General features: G+C 38.6%; 1 protein-coding gene across 5 annotated transcripts in view; it reads left to right on the forward strand.

The window, feature by feature from the left end:
* LOC125639309 (solute carrier family 22 member 15-like) overlaps positions 1-24837 on the forward strand; it is a 66783-nt gene that overhangs the window by 15243 nt on the left and 26703 nt on the right. For 4 of the 5 annotated variants that reach the window (XM_075130828.1, XM_075130826.1, XM_075130827.1 and 1 more), the window contains exons 3-8: positions 6511-6643; positions 9958-10122; positions 11847-11976; positions 15946-16167; positions 21847-21987; positions 24436-24521. In XM_075130828.1, coding sequence (XP_074986929.1) covers positions 6511-6643; positions 9958-10122; positions 11847-11976; positions 15946-16167; positions 21847-21987; positions 24436-24521 — 877 coding nt within the window. The remainder of the gene's footprint in view (positions 1-6510; positions 6644-9957; positions 10123-11846; positions 11977-15945; positions 16168-21846; positions 21988-24435; positions 24522-24837) is intronic. The other variant, XM_075130829.1, reaches the window with a different exon arrangement.

Here is a 24837-nt window from a genome sequence, read left to right on the forward strand (position 1 = left end):
GAAAATTCATGTACAATACTGCACATGACACTTTAGAAATAATGAAGTTATAAATGTCAAACTACATTACTTTAAACATGTTAAAATTGTTCTTACTGAGGACCAAGTCCCTGGTAAGTTTTCAAGTTTTAAAAAGAAGCTGTTTGACTTACTCATTTACACCAAGAACTGTCTGAAAACTAATTGGTGTAAACATATTTTCCCCTCTTTCTCCAAACTGTCTCAATATGTTCTGAGAGTAAGGGTGAGAAACTACAGAAAACTAGTTTTCACCCAAAAGTTAAATATCTGAATTAGGGATATGTAAGTGAAGATATTTTCTCTGCCATAATTAGAGTTGCTACCCTAACATTTACAATGCAAGTTTTGATCATCTACATTTAAATTTTACTATCAAGGCGATGGCTCCTGTAGCTCAGATCCTTTCTTCTTGGATAAACGTGCCTGGATATAGCTTAATGTATTTTTGTACTGATGTTTCAACTACATATCAAGGACTTCGTCATGTATTTCAAATCCAAAACTTTCTAGCCACAGACTGAAATGAGGTCCAGCTGTTAAAATGTAGTCATTATGCATTCCATTTGACATTTTGGAGTACTTGTGGCACCTTAGAGACTAACAAATTTATTTGAGCATAAGCTTTTGTGAGCAAAAACCTACTTTATCAGATGCCGACACAGACTATCACGGCTACCACTCTGAAATTTGACATTTTGTTAGTCACTTAACCAATGTTAAACTCTGTTGTTTTTCCTCAAGCAGAGCTCCAGATTTATTCAAGAGGGGCTTTACCTCCTGTAGTAAGGACCTGCTTCGAGCAGGGGGTTGGACTAGATGACCTTCTGGGGTCCCTTCCAACCCTGATATTCTATGATTCTATGACTACATAATACGTTCTCAGTGTAAACATAAAGAGCCTGCTGTCAACATTTTGCATGGTTGACCCAATGATTTGTTACCCAGTAAATAAGATTTGGCAGTACTTTTAGTTTTTCTCAGGCTTTGTACTTAACTACAATAATTTTCATCTAGAAGTCAGTTAAACATACATCATTTATAATTACTTGATTGATTACAGAGTTTTGGATTTAAAATCCATTTCTTAATGTTTTGATAGTATGTTTTTACAATATAAAATAAGACTTGATCTTTGCCACTATTTATCATATACTTTTGTTTTTCAGCTTATGACTTTTAATTATTTCTTTTTTCTACAATTTTGTCATGATCAGATCATTTTATGAATTTTGCCAATTCACTTGGAAAGTAGGGCTGAACTGTTATCAATTTATATTATACATTATTTAATGGTGGTAATTAAAAAAACTCTGTAATTTTCTTGAAATTAATGGGATGGTTATCAATATTTTTTTAGAGATCTTCCCATTTTATTTATTTTCCATATTATGGACATGAGCAACAGTAACTGTGTGTGTGTAATCTGTTTTGCAAAAGATGCTAGGACTTGATTGTGTGGATCCTTTGAAGATGGCTATGGAATATTTTACTGTGAATTTGTAGTAGTTGGTTAGTCTCCTTAAAGTTCAGATATGAAATATGTACACTAACTCCTCGCTTAATGTTGTAGTTATGTTCCTGAAAAATGCAACTTCAAGCAAAATCATGTTGAGCCAGTCCAGTTTTCCCATAAGAATTAATGTAAATGTGCGGGGGGGGTTTAGGTTCCAGGGAAATTTTTTTCACCAAATGAAAAAATATATATACACACACAGAGTATAAGTTTTAAACAAACAGTTTAATACTGTACACAGCAATGATGATTGTCAAGCTCCTTGAGGAGGTGAAGTTAGAGGGTGGGATATTTCCCAGGGGATGCCTTACTGCTAAATGATGAACTAGCATTTGGCTGAGCCCTCAAGGGTTAACACATTGTTAATGTAGCCTCATACACTACAAGGCAGCACGAATGGAGGAAGGGGAGACAGCATGGCAGACAGAGACATACACCGTGTGTGTGTGTGTGTGTGTGTGTGTGTGTGAAAGAGAGAGAGAGAAATGCATTGCCTTTTTAAGTGTATCAGGAACTTGAGACAGCAGCTACAGCCAGCAAGCTCTCTCCATCCTGAGCCCTGTCATATCCCCACCCTGCTCTATATGGAGAAGAGGTAGGCGGGGGGCAGGAGCAGGGGGTAGGGGAACACCCTGACATTAGCCCCCCTCTCCCTTTTTCCCTCCCCCCCCACACAGGAAGCAGGAGGCACCTGGGAGCAGCTTCAAGGCAGAGGGTAGGAGCAGCACATGGCAGTGTGGGGAGGGACAGTTGAACTGCTGGCAATCGATAGCCTGCTGGGTGGCTGCCGCACAGGGAACTTAGGGGAGTGGGGAGCTGATAGGAGGGCTGCTGGTCCACCCTGGTTCCAAGCCCGCACCAGTTAGCTCCAACGGGCTGCTCTTCCTGTAAGCAGTGGACAAAGCAGGCAGTTGCCAAACAACGTTATAAGGGAGCATTACACAACTTTAAATGAGCATGTTCCCTAATTGATCAGCAATGTAACAACGAAACAACGTTAACCGGGACGACTTTAAGGGAGGAGTTACTATATGTGCGAAAATGGCATCCTGGGGTTCCATGCTTATTTTCTCAGACTGCCAGATGTCATGCATCTCATATGATACTCATGCTTCCCCACACTCCCCTTCAATTTGCTCTAACTGTGACCTGAAGAGGCTACATCTAGGGATGGAGAGGATAGTTCACTTCCATACCTGTTTAGTTTGACCTCTCTAGAGAGACTGACAACAACAATGTCACTTTGTGATAATTGTGGTAGTGGTTTTAGGTATGTTGGCACCAGATCACTATGACCTGGGCTGAATATGCCAGCACACTTCATGTAGGCCTGTGGTTCTCAAACTTGGCCTGATATGGCAACATTTAACCCAGGGTCTCTCTTCCCATTTAGCAATATGGGAAGTACAAGGTGGTTGCAACCTCCCAGGAATTATGAAAACCCAGCCCTTCACCCCCACTCCAGGATTTTGGAATTCCCAGTTTGAGAGCCCATGTCGTCGTCCATTCCTGGAAAGAAGTATTCAGAATAATCGAATGCTGATCTGTGAATTATTCTGCAAGGGCAGAGCCAAATTAAAAGGTCTTCTCTGAGCTCAGACAAGAAATTAAAAACTTCAGAGTAAAAACCAACAAACTTCTTTGTGGAAGAGGAGTTGCTCATGTCGAATGCCCATTTCTTCACATAATATAGATAAGAGGTTGTAAAGTTCATAACTACAACCTCTTCCAAGTACCAGTTTTCAGTTCTGTTGCCATCCTCTTTGCTGCCAAAAGCTTCCCCTTGAATTGATCGACGTGTTCCAATGGCTTGGTATGCTATCCTGGACGTAAAGCCAGTGTGTTTTCCTGTCATATCTCTGGCATCGTCAGTGTTGAATATCAAGTACAGTGATACCAGTTGGTCCCAACGAAAGCTTCAAAGATATTTTTCCTTTGTAGTGATCATCTCAGTGGACAGCAAAACAGGAAGTCCATGCTGCTCAGAGTGGACAAATATTGAAAGTTTCTGTGTTGAGGACTACTGGCTTCTAAACATCTGTTTCCAAACATCAGCAGCCATGTCATTAATTTGTCATCTTGCTGACTGATATTGAAGAGGGCACAGTGCTTTAATTGGCCTGGCAGCACTTGATTCTCATGTCTGAGACTAAGGGAACAAACAGTGGTTCCCTAGTTATGAGACTTTGAGACATTTGTTATTTGGGATGACACCAAGTATGATTCTCCAAGGGCTTTCATGTTTACAGCATTGCCATATAATGAAGGTCACCTGATTTTGTAAACTTTTGATTGAAGAATTATTTTGGAAAGATGTATGTTCTCTCTTTCTAGTGGCTATGTGTATGCCCCTGAATCCTTTGTCAGATATTGCAGCCACCCTTTTGAAGCAGTGTAATAGCTGATAAGTATTCTGATGTGCATTTTGGTCAGAGGCTAGCAGAGAGGAAAGTCTGGCTGAAAGAGCCAATTCCATAGAAGAGGGAAGAAATGGAGGGTAGCCATGTCTGCCTTGCTGTTTGGTTCTATGGAACAGTGCAGGAGGCGTGCCCTATAATCCAAATATCTTCCCCTGAGTAAAAGCTGAGAATGCAGAGGCAACAGCCAGCAGGGCAGGGGGATCAAACCAAAATACTGAGCTCTGACTAAAACAAAACAATGAAATGCTGAATTCCATGGCATATTGGGAAAAAAGTCAAATTCTGTGGATACAGAATAGATAAAAGGGGCAGCTCATACCTTTCAGAGTTGCTCTTGCAGGCTGTCTGTAGATTCGGGCTGGTATCATTGCTTCAGTTTATGCTTGGTGCACATTTTCAAGGTTATCTCTGCAACTTCAAGGGCTAGAGACTATATATGTTGTGACAGAGTGAGACCAGAAGGATATACCAGAGAGTGATCCTATTGGGATCCAGGAAGTGCGCGGGCTAAAGGATCCACTGTTAAAGAATCCTCCCCAGCCTAAGAGCGGGATCCACAGGACCTGAAAACCAAATGATTATGGGGGACAGCTAATGAAATAACAGGGACAGGAGTGCGGTCAAAGATATAGGAGAGTGGTCCTATTGGGATCCGGGAAGTGGGCGGGCAAAGCCCCATTAGGGTCCCTGGGCTGGAGCCTGGGGTAGAGAGTGGGCCCGGGTTCCCCTCCGCCCATACTCTACAGAGATCCCCTTGAGGGAGGAAGCAAGACTCAGTCCATTCAGGAGGCCGAACTGTGCCTACTGAGCTCTACGGAGCAACAAAGACTGTGGGGTATTTCCCCTTCCCATCTCCCATACTGGCCTGTGATGAAAGTAACTCAATAGGCTGTGACTCTTGTCACTACCCTGTAAAAGAAAGGTTACATTGGGACCTTAGTGAGTTTCTGAGGCCCCTGGATCTGCCAGGAAGTGTGGGACCCACAGTTACAGGCTCGGAACTTTGTCACAGTGTGTATATATATAAAATGCAAGGGAAAAATGAGGAGAAAGAAGGTAGATTACAAGCCCACTAAAACTTTTTTTGTGATCTTCCAGGGTGTAACCAGCTATCGGTTGAGAACTCCTGATATAGGCCACCTAATAGCTGTCAGTGGTTAGGACTTCTTTGGTACAAAATGATTTTTGAACAAATAACCAAATTGTGTATATTAAATGTCCAAATGTGAATTTACTCTATTGTCTGTCTGACTTCATAGGAGTAATCAAGACCTATCAAGTATTTAGATGTTGGTTTTTCCTTTGTGTTTTTGTTTTTAAATGTATCTTTAAAATTAATATAATTGAAGTAAATTCATGAAAAAATGTAAGTTAGGAAGTCTAGCTCCTTCTTTAACACAATCTGTTGTGCCTACATGGTGTACTAACAGGAAATCTCAAAAGTGGCTGATATTTTGTACAGCTTGTATATTGCAGTACCACCTCACCCAAAGATTCTCCTTTTGTGCAAAGCAAGGAGAAATAAATTCTGTTCTACATTTACAAAATAGAGCAGGGATAGGCAACCTATGGCACGCGTGCCAAAGACGGCACACGAGCTGATTTTCAGTGACACTCTCACTGCCTGGGTCCCGGCCACCGGTCCGGGGGGCTCTGCATTTTAATTTAATTTTAAATGAAGCTTCTTAAACATTTTAAAAACCTTATTTATTTTACATACAACAATAGTTTAGTTATATATTACAGACTTGTAGAAAGAGACCTTCTAAAAACGTTAAAATGGATTACTGGCACACGAAACCTTAAATTAGAGTGAATAAATGATGTCTTGGCACACCACTTCTGAAAGGTTGCCAACCCCTGAAATAGAGTAATATGGATTAATGGTTCTCAAACTTCTTCTCATAAGAGAACGATTCTCTTACACCACCTTCCTGTGCAATCCCTTGATCCCTTTCTGTTTGGTTTTCAGTGTTTTATTCTGCAGACTACCAGAAAAGGCTCCATGGACCTCTGGTGGTCTGAGTAACACTGTTCTGGGCAAGACAATAGTCAAGTAAAGCATATATTTTATTGCTTTGTCCCCGATGAACATTTTTTTGCTATTTTTCCATTTTAAGCTGTCAAAATGGCTTTAATAGCATATTATTATTGTAAGCCTGTGCTTCAGAAACAAGTCTGAAGATTTCCAGTTCATGCTATTAAAAAGTCAGTATCTCCTATTTCTAATAACTTTGACTGTGTTGCTGTTGATGGGCCAAAGTTGTTGTGATACATTTCTATTTTGCTTGAACATATAACATTGAAACTTAGCATGAGAAATATATTGTAATGAAACTTCTTGACAGAAGTATGTAAATTTAAAAAGTTGTTGGGCCATAATCTGCCATGGAGCTTTAAACAAAACTCAGTTGAACATAACACAAGGTCAGAATACAGAATAATGGCATGAGATATTTCATAGTTGTAAAAGTATTAAGTTTTCTTCAATATTTTCAAGAAGCCAATGAATTTATATTACTGTTTTTAAACTACAGATTCCTTTATTTTCAACAGTGGTACTTAATCAGACATGAAGCCTATAAAGTAAACCTGGCATCATCCTTGTATTTTTCTGGATTGCTTATTGGAAATATAATTTTTGGACCATTGTCTGATAAATTGGGCAGGAAACCAGTGTACATGTCAGGTAAGATAAAAGTAAAATAATTGTTTCTTATACGTTTTCTATTTGGACATAATATCTGAATCTGTAGGAAATGAGGGCCAGAATAAGAGCATTTAATATTTTTCCATTGGGAGTACACAGTATATGCATTTTATCGTGCTTTTCAATTAGAAGTTTATTTCTTTGATGGGGACAAGAATATTTTTGAGGCAAGAGTATTTGGAAAGAAAGCTTGTATTATTTTGTGTTGATTGTGGTGTTCCACCAGCTGTGGTTTAAAAAAAATCCATTTGAACTTGTGGTCTGTCTGTTTTGTTTTTCTGTACTATTTGGCAATCTATTTCCTAGTTCAAAGATTTTCAAATTGGCTATATTGTATAGCACAATATGTTAAACTTCCAGAGTTTTCTTCATGTTTGAGACCCCAGCATAGGATTTTGAATTTACTACTTCTTAGCTAGCTATAATGCAACCTGACTTACATTCTCCAGCCTTCCAGTAATTATTGTCTATTATAAGGAGAGTTGGTACTGTGGGTTTTCACAAATCATTGCTTATCCATAAGAAGATGAGAAAATATGTTGCAATTTCTGGTAGAATTTGCAACACATAGACCCATCAATTTCAGATGTGTAAAGCTAAGTCTTTCTCCAGCACATAATACAATATATTTTCTTCTTATTGTGTCATGAGTGTTCTTATTTTAAACCTGAAGAGAGCTCTCTATAAGCTTGAAAGTTTTTCTCTCTCACCAACAGAAGCTGATCCAATGAAAGATATTACTTCATCCACCTTGTCCCTCTAGTGCTTTTAAAGTGATTTGAGCTCCTCAAGAGACACTGTTTCCAGTGTGTGAGAAATCCAGCCCTTCTATGATTTGAACATTTGGATCCCAAATCACTAATCCTACTACTTAAACTAAAGCAGATTGTCTAGATACAGTTAGCAGTACTGGGACTAATTCTCTGTAGCAGCTTTTCACCTCTCAGGGCAAGACGTCAAAATATATTAATGTGTAGTCTAAACAGCACAGTTTCATCCCATTGGAATTCATTTCTCAGGTTTTTTTTTTTAAAGTCAGTTTCAGTCACACTCCCTTGCAACCTCACAACTGAGGTAGCATTTTATCATCCCTATAATATTTCTCAGTCAGTCCCATTGAAATCCTGGGCCTGCTTCTGCTTTTCTCAGAAAAGATTACTTCCTTTTCTAGGACCCCTTTGTGTAGCACAAAACCACCTGGCATCAGGGACTCTATTTGGATAAAGGATAGCATCCAACCCATTTTGAGTAATAAGGAAAGTCTATGTCCTGGCCTGATATTTTCAAGATTGATCAGACACATACTACAGTGCTTCCATATGCTCTAAAGAAACCTTATCAATAATTTCTTTATCATGGTTCTTTTCTCCTGAGTTTTTTAATTCCATCTTGATTTTTTACAGTTCCTCCTTCTCCAGAAACTTAGTTATATCTCCTTAACTTGTGTATTACTACCGTAAAACCTTGTTGTGATGATTCTTGGAGTACCAGAGCTGTGAGTCACCTTATCTTCCTGCCTCCAGCAAGAGGGAGACTTGCTGTGCTTTAAATGGGTATCAGCTCCTTGACACCTCCAGTTTGTTATGCCAACTCTTACTTTGCCTAGCAGATTAACAATAGGTGTAACTCAGTCCCTGAGCCCCTTCAAAGCATTCCCCAGAAGTGTCCAGCCCCTTATCCTCTGAACACTCACAGAAATACCAGGCCTGCTGTCCCCCAGGGGACAATGTACACACTAACTTGTTTGATTCAACTAGGCATCATCTCCTTGTATAATACCATAGCACTGAGATATATTTACAGTGTAAACAATGATAAGTTTATTATCAAAGATCAAGATTTAAGAACGAGTGAGTAAGGATAACGGAACTAGAAGGGTTACATATAAAACAAAATCATAACATGATTCCTAGAGACTAAATTTAACTTAAACTTATTTAGATTGGAAGTTAGCCTATCTCACCCAACATGTCCTTTGCAGTGTTTTCAACCAAGCCTACTTGAGAACCCGTTTTCATGTGTGTAATCATACTGCTCGATTACTTCATAGGTGCAGGATAAAGTGGTGTCTTCCTTGCTTTCTCCTTATATTTCTCCAAGTTCATTGTTTGTACCCCAGAGTCATGATGACCCCCTTGTAGTTTATTCTATGGTCTTCTGCCTTTCCTATTGACTCTGTATGTAAACTGGGATTTCACTGTGTTGGCTTACAATGCTTAACTTACATTTTGACAGAGATATACACATCTTATCTGCTGTCTGGAAGAATACCTGTTTTCCTCTCTGGTAAACTTTAAAACATATTTTCAGTACATATCCACAGCTCCATTGGTGTCATCCATATGTACATCTCTCAGTGATTATGCGGCTCAGGATGACATAAGCTTTTAGTAGAGACTTCACGTGACTCTCTTTGGAGAACTAGAATGTACATGCCAGGCTCGGGAGCTACCTGTAACCTCTGTGCACTACTTCTCTGCCCCTTTGCCAGCTGGCATTAAGAAGTTCTTGAGGCACAGTTGTATTTTCTTAAATTATAGTTGCTCTTTGCATTTTTAACCTTTTATGAAATAAAATAGTTGTGCCCATGGTTCCCTATGGACTCAATTTCCTGATTTCTAAATTGTTGTATGAAGCATCCCTTTAGCGCTAAAGTTCAGAACTGAAGATTGTAGGCCAATGGTTGTACTTAATTTTGAAGGAAGAAATTTAGTTGTGTAATCGTCATTTTCTGCAGATGGTAATTTTCTTAAACCATTTTGTTAATTGATTTAGAGTATATTTTAGAACACTGAGGTTATGTGATTATTGTGCTATCGCTGAATTGCTATCAACCAGTCACATTATCTCGTTACCAGTAGCTCCTGCTGGTAGGAGTGTTGGTGTGAGTTAATTGATTGGGACTTAATTTTCAGATTACAATTGATAACTCATGTCATGGTCATTTATTTTGTAGTTGTACGTCCAGTTGAAGGGTCTAGTGTTGAATGATAGTATTGCCTAAAGGTAAGTTACCTCTTGTAAATATCCATTCTTGGTATTACAAACCTCAGGTGTGTGACTTGAAGATGAGGTAATAGATACTAACAATTTGGAGCCCCTTGGAGGCCTCGTGTTACCCGAGATGTTTGTAACCCCAAGTGTGTGAATCCACAGAGATACTACCTTTAGAACACTAGTTACAGTAAATAATTCAGTCCTGTTCTTTCCTTCCTTCCTTCCTTCCCTCTTTTCTGAATTTACACTATTTGAGAAGACTGATAGACCAGATTTTTATACTCTGTTTTGTTCAGGTCTGTTCTTCGATGTCATTTTTGGATATGTCACAGCATTTGCTCCAAATTATGAAATTTTTGCAATGTCACGCTTCATTGTTGGGATTATGAATGGTGGAATGTCTCTAGTGTCTTTTGTCTTGACACAAGAATATGTAGGAAAGTCTTTCTGGGCATTAACAGGTAAGATTTAAGAATGATGCTAATATCTTACCCAAAACTTTCTTTTTTGTAAATTCTTGCAATTTTAGAAATAATTCTAAATGTATGAAGTTATTTTAGTACATATTAAGGACTATCATGAATCAAATAAATGCAATATTCCACCCAAAATACCAATGATTTCAGTGAAAATTTTGCTTGAATAAGGACTGCAGGATTGGGACCAGTGTGATTAACAACAATGTAGTGGTGATATTTCAAGATTAGCATAATGATTCCCAAAACAATCTGTGGACTATTTTGCATTACAAATTTTTTACCAGAAACCCCCTTTTCCCCCAACTTCCCAATTTCACCATCAGTGTTTTGAGAAAATATTTATGATGGCAAGAAGTCTTCCCCCATTCCCTCCATCACCATTTTTTTAAAGTAGTTTATTTCTCCTGTCCCACAAAAATAAAGCTAGCACATATCTGGGTTTTTTTTCGTATTCTGTACTGCATCAAATGTTTTAAAAATGTCTCTCTGCTCTAACAGTGCGAGTATTTAATGTACATTTAATTATAAAGGTTGAGATTCGGCTCTCCATCGCACTTTGTAAATGTAGAAAAACTCTAATTTTAGTGGATTTACATTGGAGTAACTGAGGGTAGAATTTGGCCCTAAATGTTTAACTGTGGTGCTGTGAACTTATGTTCCCCTTTTATTTCTTCAATCTTTACACACACTTTTTTTTTTGTTTCTTTATATTTTCTTGTCTTTTGGGAATGAGGGAGTAGGTTTTTCTTTTGTTCTATCTTCCTGTTCTTTCAATTACTGATTCTCCCCCCCCCCCCCCCCCCAGTCCTTCCCATTTGTTTGTCTCTACTTTTCCGACTCATGTTGTCTCTGTCTGCCTCTTGTTTGTCTATCTCAGCTGTTCCCAGTCTTTTCCCCTGCAGGGCTGGCCCCTGATGGGCTGAAGAGATACTCCGCTCCTTGCCATTTCAGGTGCTTTGTTGTTTTAGTACCTCTCAGCTGTTGAGTAGGGAGTGCTGAAGAACAGATCAATGGCTGGCAGGGAGAGGGAGCTAATAATAATGCTCCTGATAGCAGTGCTAAAGAAGAGCTTCTAGCTGCCAGCAGTGGCCAAGGCTCCATCAACCACAGTTTGAGAACTTCCAGTTTAGTACTATATTTCACATAATTGACTGAAAAAGTTTGCTCTTAGGCTTTAGTGATTGACATTGACTATATATTTTCCATAACACCTTTTATAGATATTTGTTCTTCAGAAAGGTTTGGTAAGTTTACCCTAGTATCACTCAAGTTCATGTTTTTTCTATACAATACAAACTACCCTTCCAGTTTTAGAGTTCTCTTCCAGTTTTGTCTGACTCACGACCACTCCAGATTGTCATCATGCATCCAATTAAATCCGTTATAGTATTTCCCTTCACTTCCTCTCCCACCTCAGCTTCTCTATTCAGTTTTTACATTGAGCTTTGCTTTTATTGCCTTCCACAAAACAATTAAATATTAAAATTCTGTAAATACATATATATAATCCATATACTATCAGAATCAGTTAACTTATTCAAATGAACTCAAAGCAATATAATAACTGCACAAGAATGTTGCAAAGACTTTATGTACTGTAGGAAGAGTATATACTTAGTGTATTTCACTGCTTAGAAATTTGAGGCATCTGAGTGTGGGCTTTTGTCATTGTTTGATGTAGTAACTTTTTTTGTTTTTATTTTCAGGCTCGTTAACAAATTTAACATTTGCAGTCGGCATAGCAGTTTATGCCTTACTGGGTTACTACATACGAGAATGGCGCTTCCTCGCATTTGTATCAAATTCTCCAGGGGTTTTCTTCTTTCTTCTTTCTTTGTAAGTAGTTCAAATTTGTTATGTGTATAAGAATATAATGTATAGCAGTTTAACAAAAATACCTTATTTTGTTGTTGAAAGATAGAGCAATGGAAGTACGGTTGATTTTTATATTCAAAGCAAGATAAGGTTAGTGCATATATGAAATCAAAGGTGGAAGAGTTTTTTTGGCAGATGTTTTCACTAATAAAACAAAGGTTTTGAGATTTTACTTGACTTTGAAGAAAAGATGCCAAAGGAAGCCTACCCTCCCTGTCTTTATCATGTAGGTAAACCTCATTGACACTGAAGCATCAGAAGCCAGAAGCTTTGCCTTAATGTTGTTAAATATATCTCCATTTGGTAGTGCTGGTACACAGAAATCTTTTAACCTCTTCCTTCTGACTTGTGTAATAAGTGAAGTACTAGTGACTCATCAGGAGCTGGGGTAAAAACGGAGGAATAAGAGGACAGGAGCAGCATAGGGTAGGGACAGCGGAACCCATAAGAGGAGATTTCTCCTGCTGATAATAGCTCATCTTAATTAATTAGCCTCCTACTCCACCTTTTCATGGTCTCTGTATGTGTTTATCTATCTATCTATCTTCTCCCTGTATGTTCCATTCTATGCATCCAATGAAGTGGACTGTAGCCCACGAAGCTTACGCTCAAATAAATTTGTTAGTCTTTAAGGTGCCACAAGTACTCCTGTTCTTTTTGCGGATACAGACTAACACGGCAGCTACTCTGAAACCTGTCATAAGAGGAGATGGTTTGCCAGCATGCTGTTAAAGTTGTGGTGGACAAAGACCCATGAAGCAAGCAGTTGTGTGATAACTGTCCAAGAAAATGCAGTGGCAAATCTGCAGAGGGACGATGAGGGCTGCCAGAGGGTATGAGCTGTGAGCTGGCCAAGAGAGTGGTCTCTGTTATCAAATAATTTTAGCATTCACTGAGTTCTGCATGTATCGTTAAAGGGTCAGGGAGAATTTGCTTGTTTTGAGTGTCCCTAGCTCTGAAAGTACCACATGTGGTTGCTGTTTATACAATAGATGGGTGATACTAAATTGATTCTCTTAATGCACATTATTTATAGAGTGAATTTTAGATATATGAATATTTAAAGAGTCAAATAAATTTTTGTCTGACTTGTGCTGTTGCAGGACACGCTTTAGAAGTATTATGTGAAAAGAAATCATGCATCGTATACATATTATCAGAAAACTGTAGTTAAAGCTCCTAGCATAATATAGTATCGTCATAGAAATGCAAAAGTATGCACACTAAATAAATATAAAAAACAATGTTTCACCTTCATGATATTGGCTCCACATAGGCCTGCCTTTGAAATTACTTGTCATGCAAAGATACTGCAGTGTACAAAAATCCTCCCCCCCCGTCCCCCAAAAAGCAGATTTGGGAGAGCTGAGGGGACGCCTCATCTAACATCATTTGCTTTTCTAGCATGTTATATTTATGATAGAAATGGAGCTATCTCTTTGACATAGAATTTGTTTTCTGAGATACTTAATTGTAGGGCCCAAGATTAATTTGATGAAAAGGAGAGGCCCATATAAAAAAATTTAATTTCCTTCAGAAATTGAATTGCATGTTGTCTTATCAAACCTATTTTTCGTTTTTGAATATTATTTCCAAGAGCCCACTCACCACATAATTAATAAAATTAATTGCATTTTAATTAAAGAGCATCAGAGATTTTGAAATGAGAAAAGTTTAACATTGGTTTCAAGGAATCTGACAAAGTAACTTATACACCGAAATACAACATGGAACAAAACCAAGTTAAATTAAAATGTTTTTATATTTTCTAGTTTGTTTTTTATGACTTTTATTGGAACAACATTGTACAAAAACAATAGCAAAATGTCCAAAGTGAAATGTAAAAGGGGGGAGGAATCATGGGATAAAGCTTTTTGAAGAGAACCCACTCCTTCCATTTTGATAGGCAATTTAAAGTTTTTCTTCTTGATGACCATTTTAATCCAATAACATTTTGGGAAAATAATGAGGGGATGATAGGATTTGCACTTTGCACTGTTACATTTCAGAAGTTAGAAGTATAAATACTGATAAATATTTCCAGGCAGACATTATATATTCGTTCCTGTTTAAAACAACAAATAAAAGGTGAGAAATTTTTGTCTCGCAATGTAGACTAGCAAGATATTCTTCTAAAAACTGGAGAAATCAAGTGGTAAGAAATCAACAAATACTGTCTGTAAACTGTAAACTATTGTACTATTGCAAAAAAAATTAGACTTATTGAGTATCAGATTTAATTGATCGGCTATTTTAAAACTATTTGTTAGAACTGTTTTCCCAGTGAAAAAATAAGATCCTTAAATCTGCATGCAATGCTACCTAGAATTCTTCTGTAAAACTCATGTTCTCAGACACAGTATAGCATCTAGAGCAAAAGTGAAAGATAAATTACTTAGGCTATGTCTACACCACACTTTCGTTGGTAAAACTTTTGTCACTCAGAGGTACAATAGGAAAACCCTTTTCCTTTTTTTATTTAAAAAAAAAATGGGGGTGGGGATGACTTCTGGTTCACTTGCACATATCAGGTCCCCATCTACAACATGAGCTAGGCCGCAATAATAAATATTTCTCCACATATTTAAATTGGATAGCTACTGTTAAGACAAGTAGCAATTCAGTATTATACTGGCACTAAAATAATATCAAAGCCTAGTTTATTAATAAAAAGAAAAGGAGTACTTGTGGCACCTTAGAGACTAACCAATTTATTTGAGCTGTAGCTCACGAAAGCTCATGCTCAAATAAATTGGTTAGTCTCTAAGGTGCCACAAGTACTCCTTTTCTTTTTGCGAATACAGACTAACACGGCTGTTCCTCTGAAACCTAGTTTATTAATGTTGCTTTTGTCAAATCAGTTCAGCTTTGGTCTGTCTCTTCTAGAAATACTAGCTTATGGTGTCTTTAAGTGAATTTTCTGTTGTAGAAGTTGATTCCTCACTTGCCAAACATTATCTAGGAGGCTTGTTATCATTTAAATCAGCAATTAAATAAATATTAAATATTAAAATACAAAATAAATAAGTAAATATTAAGTTATACTGTGTATGCATGTGTCTTGTATGCTTTTGTCTTGTGGCAAATGTGTTTGTTTTTGTAAGTCTTCAGTATGCCAGGAAAAAAAATTAGTCTGGATTTCTTTATTACCTTTAGATATATTGACTTTGAAGAGCAGAGAATTTTTGAAACATTATTTTATTTGCTAGGCTAGTAAATGTGAAAAAGATCATGTTGATTATAATCAAATGCAGCGAGGCCTAATTTTCTGCGCTAGCTTTTTGTTTGTTTGAATTAGTGAAATGTTTTAACAATTCAGTATTACTATTTTTCATTATGATTTTTACTGTTTTGGAGTTGGCTTTAAACATTTTGATATTACTGTGGAACTAAAGTTCCAAATTTTTCTGAGACTGGAGTTTAATTGGTACTGAGGTATAGCGTCAAGGTAATTACCAAGTGAGGGTATTTTCCTTGGGTATGAGTATGTGGGTATTCTGTTAGGGGGTGAAGAGTTAAGACATTCTTTAACATAAAGGACAAAATTCTGCCTTGGGCAGCACAGTGAATGGGAATTGAGAAGGTTTCTGATGTGCTCTTTTATTTTGTTCCCTTGTGTGTCATTTCAGCAGCGGTCAAGATTTGGCTTTAAATTACATTTTAAAAATACTTAGACATCATAGCATTTTGCCTACAATATTTTATGTGGTTTTAGAAAAAAGAATTTGGGTACCTGATACAAACTGACTGAGAAAATATCTGGGTTTTAACTTGCTTGTACTATAAGTTAGATCTCAAATGTTTAGACTTAATATACAGTTGCTTTACAAAGTGCTTTACAAACACTTGAGGTGTTTTGCAGAAAAAGAAGATTGATACAGTACTTTGTTGGTAGGACTGAACTTTCACTATTGTATCTTGCCTTGGTAGTATGCTTCCAGAATCACCGAGATGGCTGTATTCCCAGGGGAATACTGCAGAAGCAGAGGATGTGCTTCAATACCTGGCCTGTGGTAATGGAAAAGAAAGGTTGACTATAAAATTGAAACTATGTGCAGGAACAATGAAAAAGAATGACTCAGCATCTGGTGTCCTAAACCTAGTAAAACACCCAGTCCTTCGGTGGCGAACTATCATCTTGATGTATATCTGGTAAGTAGTAAAAAGGAGTGGTGCTGAGATGGCATGAATTAGTCAAAGGTGAGAAACTGATTTAAGATTTTCAATTTCTTCCCTTCATTTAATAATAGCATTCTCAGAATAAAATTCTGAGTTTTTCTGTTAGTAATTCTAGGCGTTGGTTTTCTGAAACATTGTACCGGTATTGCATTGTAATACCTTTGATCAAGTTGTATTATCTGGAAACTGTTCCAAAGACTAATAGGACGTTAGCTGGAGACAACAAAACATTAAAAAAAAATTAAATGCTAATGCAGAAATTAATAATTGTTTCCATCTTACATTCTGACTGAATATATACTAAATATATGAATTGTCAAAATGTAGGTGTAAAAATGAAACGCTGAGCTCAAAATAGACCGGTGTAGATGTAAGCGGGGGCAAAGTGTGGGCATGACATCTAGTCATGAGCTTTCACATGTTGCCTGATCTATTAATTAATTATTGATTAGATTATTGATTAGTTTGTCCAATTAGCATTCTAATATGTTAGAATTGTCAGAATTACTGCCTGTGGGGCACTAAAGTGGCAACACTACTTAGGGAAGACCTGTAACTGTGAAAGTTTTATTATTACAATGATTAGTCCAATAAGTAAAACAATCCAAACAAGTAAAGTTATGTAATAGAACACTGTCAGTGCGACTGGCACCATTACAGGTATATACTCACTCTATCCTTGGGGAGAGCTCTAAAAGCTGAGACAGATCCAGTCTCCATATTATCCAATGCAGATAATATGCTCCTCAAGGAGCTACCTCTCACACACCTTTGGCCAAACAACAATTTTGAAGGTGTGGTCAAGGCCCCAAGAAGCCTGCTCCAGTCACAACAACCATCTCCAACAGCCTGCCAGTTTGGTGACCATATAGCCCTTTTCTTTCCATCATGGCTGCTGAATATCTCAGGCAAATGGGTTCTAGAGATCATCGAGGAAGGATACTCCATCCCATTCCTATCTAGCCCACCCACCCAGCCGCCCTCCCTCCCTCCCCTTCTCTTTTCAGGGACCATTCTTACAAACGCATTCCATGAGGAGAAATAAACCACCTTCTGGAACAGGGAGCCATAGAGCTGGTCCCATCCCAGCACAGAGGGAAGGGTTTTTACTCCCATTATTTTCTGATCCAACGGGTAGAGACTGATCCTAGATCTTTGAAACCTATACAGGTTCGACAAACTGCAATGCTTCAAGATGGTTACTTTCTCCACCATTATCCGAGCACTGGAACAGGGGGACTGGTTCTCAGCCCTTCACCTCCAAGACATGTATTTTCACATCACAATGCACCCTGCCCACAGATGGTTCCTCTGATTCATCATGAGGACTGATCACTATCTATACAAATATACAAATGCCCTTCAGACTCTGTACAGCCCCTCATTCTCCAAAGTCCTTGTGGCAGTGGCTGCCTACCTACGCAAAGAGGGAGTCGTAATATTTCCATATTTCGACTGTCTCTTCAAGGCCTCATCTGAAACTGATGCCCTTCACGCTACCTGAATGACAATGGACCTTTTCTTGAGCCCTGGCCTTCACATAAAACTTGGAGAAATCTATGCTAAAATCAGTGCAACAACTGGAGTTTATCAGGGCACAATTGTATGCCATATAACCCAGAGCCTTCCTCCCAGCTCACCGATTTTTCGCTATAGTCAATCTTGTATCCATGGTGAGAACCTATCCCCAGATCTCAGCCAGGACATGTCAGCTACTTAGCCATATGGCAGCTGCCACATTTGTAGTAAAGTATAAACAGTTACACATGTGCTATTTTTAGGTGTGGCTACGTACAGTCTATGTTCCTCACAGACACAGCCTTCACAAACTTCTATCCATGCCTATGATGGTCAAAGACTCACTACTCTGGTGGACGCAGCCCAGAAACATCCGTGTTGGGGTTCCTTTCCTTCAACCAGCACCGTCCATGATACTAACAACCGATGCCGCCTTAATCTGTTGGAGAGCGCACCTTCACACTCATACAGGGCAGGGCAGATGGTCCTTAACTGAATTCACTCTACACATCAACCTCCTAGAGTTACAAGCAGTTCGCAATGCCTGCCTACATTTTCTCCCACTGATCACACATTGCACTATCAGAGTCATGACAGACAATAGTGCCTGCATGTTCTACATCAACAGGCAAGGTAGAGCGAGGTCCCATTTGCTATGCTTGGAGGCACTGAAATTATAGAATTGGTGTATCCAGCACGGCATCACCATCTCAGCTGCATACTTCCCTGGACACCAGAACGCCACTGCGGACTCACTGAGCAGGAGATTCTTCCATGATCAAGATGGGAACTAGATACACGAGCCCTTCAGCACATCTTCAACTGCTGGGAATTCCCCACCATAGATCTATTTGCCAAACCAGAGAATGCCTGCTGTCCTCAGTTTTACTTGAGAGTGGGCCTAGGATATGGATCCCTGGGAGATGCATTCCTCCTTAATTGGGAAGTGCGGTGACTCTGTCTTTCCTCCCTTCTGCCTTCTGTTCAGAGTACTCCACAAGATCCAAGGGGACAGAGCCCAAGTCCTCCTTATTCCTCTCAATAGCCAAAAGATCAACAGATAGGGCCATTTCCAAGCGGATCTTGCAGTGTATACTTCTGTCCTACCAACTACACAATCAACACTCTTCTGGAGCTAGAGCACATTCCACCCACTCTCTCTCCATCTTGATTGCCTTTCTCAACAATGTTCCGATTGCTGACATTTGCAAAGTGGCCACATGGGCATTAGTGGACACTTTTTTAGCCTTCACTACGCCATTACTCAGGATGCGGCATCAAATACTCTGCTAGGACACACTGTCCTATCATCTGCATTAAATGCCACTCCAAAGCCCCAGCCTTCCATTAGGGACACTGCTATATAGTCGCTTACAGTTGAGCACCCATAGGGACATCACTCAATGAAGAAAAGGTTACTCACCATGTGCAGTAATATAGGGAGAAAGACACCTCCTTTAGGGAGGAGGGATAGCTCAGTGGTTTGAGCATTGGCCTGCTAAACCCAGGATTGTGAGTTCAATCCTTGAGGGGGCCATTTAGGGAGCTGGGGCAAAAATTGGGGATTGGTCCTGCTTTGAGCAGGGAGTTGGACTAGATGACCTCCTGAGGTCCCTTCCAACCTTGATATTCTATGATTTCTATGACACACACAGCCTGGACAAGCCTGGTTTGTGACCTTGAGAGAAGTGGCGTTTCTGGGTTTGGTGCTGGCAAAAGAATTGCTAATCCTAACCCTCACGCCTATCTCCTGTTTTTGGGTTCCTCCTGTGTTCGCGGCAAAGAGGACTTTGTACATTCTTTGTAAATAAACAAGATTGCATCTGTGATGCTGAATGATTGAATAGGGCCATTTATGTCATTGATATTGCCATTGTTATACAATTACAACAAATCTTGTCCAAAGTATGTCATGTGAGGTGTCAGTGGAAAAGTTATGATTTGTAAGTATGATTATCCTATTTATATGAATGTATCATTTTTTTTAATCTGAAGTCATAAATATTGGCTATGTGCTGGCATCATACATATGTGCTGTATTGCTGGGTAACACCAACCAGATGAGATTTACATCAAGACCAAACAGCTATGTATTGATGACTCATCAATGACACTTAGCTCTCACAATGGGCCATAGAAGAAACTCATTCCGCCCAGATAGCTCTTCCTGTGGATGCCCTAGCCTCCAAGGGGCCAATGGCTATCCCCTGTGAGTCATCAAGCGGTGTAAGGACATGTGATATACTCTTGTGACCCTGGACTCCATCTTGTGTCAGTAACTTTCCACAAACTGGGGTGTGAGCTTTGTTTGAGACAGTAAATTTCCAGGCACATGGCAGAGGATATGAAATACCCCGAGATCTCCATGTTGTTTCTTTCCTGCTCTGATTCTCTAGACTGTGGATTTGCAACAAAAACTTTTGGAAGTTGTGGTAGGAAGAGAGCCTGAGACATAAGCCCTTGTATCAAAGGCCTGGTATGAGGCCTGGGTTGAAGTAGTGGTCAAAGCTTTGCTGCTATAAAGCAAAGTCAGGTTGTGAGCAAGAGACAGGCCTTGCTCACAGCATCTGGTAAGAACAGGGTTGATATTTCAGAAACACACATTACTAAGAAGTGCTAGGTACAGAACACACACGGAAACGGATTCCAGAAAGGTGGTACCAGAACACCTCGATACCAACATTCCCCAAAGATAATAGGAACATGCTGACCCATCTTAAAGATAAGGTCAGGATGACAGCATAATGGATAGAGATGTTTTGATTGAAACAACATGTACAAGGTAATGAGGGTCACCTAAATACATCAGAGGATGACACCTAACCACATCAGAGGGGCAATACGTAACTTATTTGTATCGGTGTATAAAGAGGTATCTCAGAGGGAGTGTCTTTGGCTGGCCTAGGGGATAATGGGAAGTCCTGCTGTTAACTGAGCTAGTCCATTGCAACAGGCAATCCTGTGTTAGTGTACCTGTAACCATGGGCGGCATGTGAACTGCCAGCTGGGGAAGCCTAGCCTCCAGCCCCACCCCCTGCCGGAGCCCCGGAGCACCAGGAGGGCAGGCTGAGCTGCCTGAGCCGGGGCCACCGCACAGGGGGAACTGGGGGTGGAGCATGGGCAGGCCAATGTCTGGCTGTTTGGGGAGGCCCAGCCTCCTACAACCTATGATATCTGCCACCATGCCCGTAACCATTGAGTCAGGACATTAGAACTGTGCTTCATTAACAATAAACCTGACCATCTTCCTTCACTATGAACGGGTCTATGCTTATTGAGCAGTTCAGTCAAGTCTGCTGTGCCAACTATCTGCTCAGAACTGGAATAGAGAGAACACACACGCAGCCAAACACTGAACAACAGAAGTTACCAGAGAGACTTTACAAGCCAGCAGTTTATTCCAGTAGTTTACTTTTGTTACTGGTTTGGTATAATCGAATGAAAGAATGACCACCAGTTTGGAGAGAGTCTGCCCTATTTCTCAGCAGTTAGTCCTGAATCTGGCATTCTCAGCTGTGACCCACTGAGGCACAGTGACAGCATCAAAGAAAATACCTGATTTCAATATCAACTTCTAACTGGAACAACCTGCAACACCCTGAATTTGGCAAACTGCTTGTGTCAAAAGAGGTAATATATTTAATCCATGAGAGTGAATCTTTGCTCCTACCTGGACAATATACTTTATTATCCTTTTTATATTTGTTACATGAATTTTTCTCATGAGGCTGGACAGTCTGTTCTACTTTCATGGACCTGTCTGATGTATAGCAAACTTAGCTATATATTTAATAGAGTAGAAGTTAACATCTATTCAGTCTATTAAACAGTTTTTAAAAATACTTATGGAATGTCAAATCTCCCCAGGTTGGGGGGTGTTTGTGTGTGTGTGTATGTATATAAATATAATATTATATAATATTTATGGTGGTACTTTGGCAAGAAGATCGGGTTTCTTTGTGAATTTAAGTAGAAGCTGTGGTATCTTTTCTTTCTTTGAATGGGATCCATAATGCTGTGTGTGAAATAATTCTCTTTTTGTACTACTAGTACGTATTTAAAGAAATTTTAACTTAAGATCTTAGCTTTAAATGCTTATTACCAAAACTAATCAAACTTTATGGATGTTTTCAGGTATGTCTGCAGCCTTGTATACTATGGCCTAACATTCAATGCCGGTGAATTAGGAGGAAATCTATATCTAAATGTAGCTCTTTATGGCCTTATAGAAGTTCCTGCATTTCCTCTCTGCATGTTTTTTATTGAGAAATCCTGGTAAGAATAGTAACTTTATAGTTTTATGTCTGTATTGTAAGGCTAGAATCATATATATATATATATATATATATATATATAAAATAGGGAAAAGCTTATTTTAGCTTTTTTTTTTTTCTAATGGTAAGATACTATGTACTTCTGAAACTGTTTTTCCCTGAAAAGTTCTCTGTAAGCTTGAAAGTTTGTCTCTTTCACCAGCAGAAGTTGGCCCAATAAAAGGTGTTACCTTGTCCTCTTTGTCTTTCTCTTGGGAGGCAGTTAACTGTAGGGCCTCCTGTACTTAAGGCAGGAATGTGTTTAGCATTTTCCACCCCTCTCTTTTTGGTGTCACCTAACTTTATCCTATTAGGTTGAATTTTTCAATGTTTAGTGTCAGCCTAAGTAGGAACTTTTTTTATCTTTGGAAAAATTTGAGTAAAATAATTGTCAGTATGGATAGAATACTCTTTTTATATATCTTATTCTTGAGGAAATTCTGATCCAAAAATTAAAAATTCTGCCCACAATATTTTAAAATTCTGCAAACTTTGTCAATATATAAATATGGAGGCTCCAGCATGGCAGTGAGGAGCACAGACCACTAGCTGCATAGAGGTGGGAGATCAGCTTGCAGCCCCCTTACTCCTGGACAGGGACTCAGTGGTGAGGCTGTACCCAACCCTGACACAGTGCAAGGGTTAGGCCTGTCCCAGAAACACCCCAGGCCCTGCCATTCTGTGCTAGGCACAGCAGGTATGGGCAGGCAGGCTCAGCCCAGCAGAATCTAACTGTAGAGGGGCTTAGTATGGAGAGACAAATTTGTTGGGGACATTAATTCTGTACATGCGTAGTGGCGCAGAATTCCCACAGGATTAGAAAGTTTGCACCCAAATAACTAAACAAATTGAAGTAGCAAGAACTTTGAACTTAGCTTGTTTTTATCAAGCATTAAAATATGAAGCCAGTTATGAAGAAAAAATGGTTCAGTATTTTTAAAGTAATAATCACTTAGTCCATAATTTTTCATATTTCTCTCTGTTTTTGGAGGCCCTCAGTTACAAAAAATTTTGTCAGTGCCAAAAGCTAAGCATTAGCTCTAGAAATCCAAAGCTATGTAAAACTGCAGTCCCACTGCCATTCAAGGAAGTTGGTGTGAAGTCCTGGCCCTATTTACGTCAGTGGCAAACTCCACTGACTTCATTGGGGCCAGGATTTCACATATAAACTCACTGAGCTTGTAAGATTGCCAAGCTAAAATGATCAAGGACTTCAATTTAAACTGTATAACATACATTCATGGGACATAAGCGGCTTAGTCCCTGTGCAATTTGTTTAAAATATATTCATCTGTATTTGAGAACTTTTTTTTAAATTCATTATTATGAGGGCATAGCGATGTATGTAGTTATAAAAGTTTAAAAGGTATTATCTGTAACAAGCCAGGTAGCCTGAAGTTTGGTATTAGCCTTAATCTACAACGTATTAAGAAATTCTTACATTTTGTTTCAAAAGGGTGAAAAGGATCATTTTAATGCAAATATTCTACATTGATTGTAAAGAATCCAGAATTCTGCTGTTAAGAGAAATTTATAGATATAGCTAATATATTTTACAGTGTAAACTGAGTAACAGGCACGTTCACTATTCTAGAAATATATTTAACTTTTCAGTTGAACTATCAGTGATTTTCTAATTTACTGACTGAGAATCAAATCTATTTGTAATCCTTTGTAAGTAAATATCAATTGTATATAATATAGTACTGCAAATATGACTGTTGGCTGGTGCTTCTCAGTCAGGTCCACTTCACTTTTATTCCAGAGTAAACAAGTGTGGAAATAGCCTTTGTGGAGTCGTATGTATTCTTGTTAAGATTTAAATATAAAATGAATTTTATACTTTTTACTTTATATTACAACAAAAACTATGTAAAAGAATATTAAGGTTTCATAATCAAGCACTCAGGGGTTAGAAAGGCCAGAATGAAGGTTGCCTATCCAGCCTTAATTCAGTCCCCTTGTGTGTATGCATTAGTATATAATCTCTTAATTACTCGAACATGTATTATATTTTCCACAGGATCCCAGCCTCATTCTTTGTACAGAATGGATTGTGCTCACAGAATGAATCAAGGCTGTGTAGTGAATGAGGCTGCTGTTTGTAGGACACCCTCGCTCATTTGTTGCAGAAGTTGACAGTTTTCATGAACAATGAATTCACTAAAACTGTGTTGAAAAAAATGAAACATTTTGCTAGAAAGCAGTCTCTGAGAATACTAATGCGTCGTAATTAAAAAAGTATGTAATTACATAACTGAAACCGCTGTCTGAAACATGGTACAATATGTCTGTAATTATTATTATTACAGCCCTGGGCTTTTCACGGACAAATACAAAAAGGCAAGTTTTCTGTCTTGATGAGATTAGATTTTAACCTTATCTAACCATGTACTCTTTTTCCTCTTAGGTCTGGAAGACGTAAAACTACAACTTTTTTCCTGATATTTGCAGGGTTTACATGTATATTTACCATGTTTTTACCAGAAAATTCTGGTGAGTATGTACTGTTGTCTAAGTAAACTTGAGCTAGTCTATCTACAGATAATTGTTTTACAATTAAACTCAACTAATCTGTTAGGAAATAGTAGGGACCTAGTAAAGGCTGTATATTTTGGAGATGTTTTAGTTGCATTAGAACTGGACATGGTACAAACTATTGAATAAAGTTGTGACAAATTGTATTTGCACAATTACAGTAGTTTTTAAAAAATCCTACCAGATTCATTGTAGAATCTTGAGCTATCTACTCATGTACATTTTATTTTACTTAATATTACAAAATAGTAGTGTTACTATTGAGATACAGTTC

The sequence above is a fragment of the Caretta caretta genome, chromosome 7, assembly GCF_965140235.1.
Source record: "Caretta caretta isolate rCarCar2 chromosome 7, rCarCar1.hap1, whole genome shotgun sequence".
In the NCBI taxonomy this organism is placed as follows: Eukaryota; Metazoa; Chordata; order Testudines; family Cheloniidae; genus Caretta; species Caretta caretta.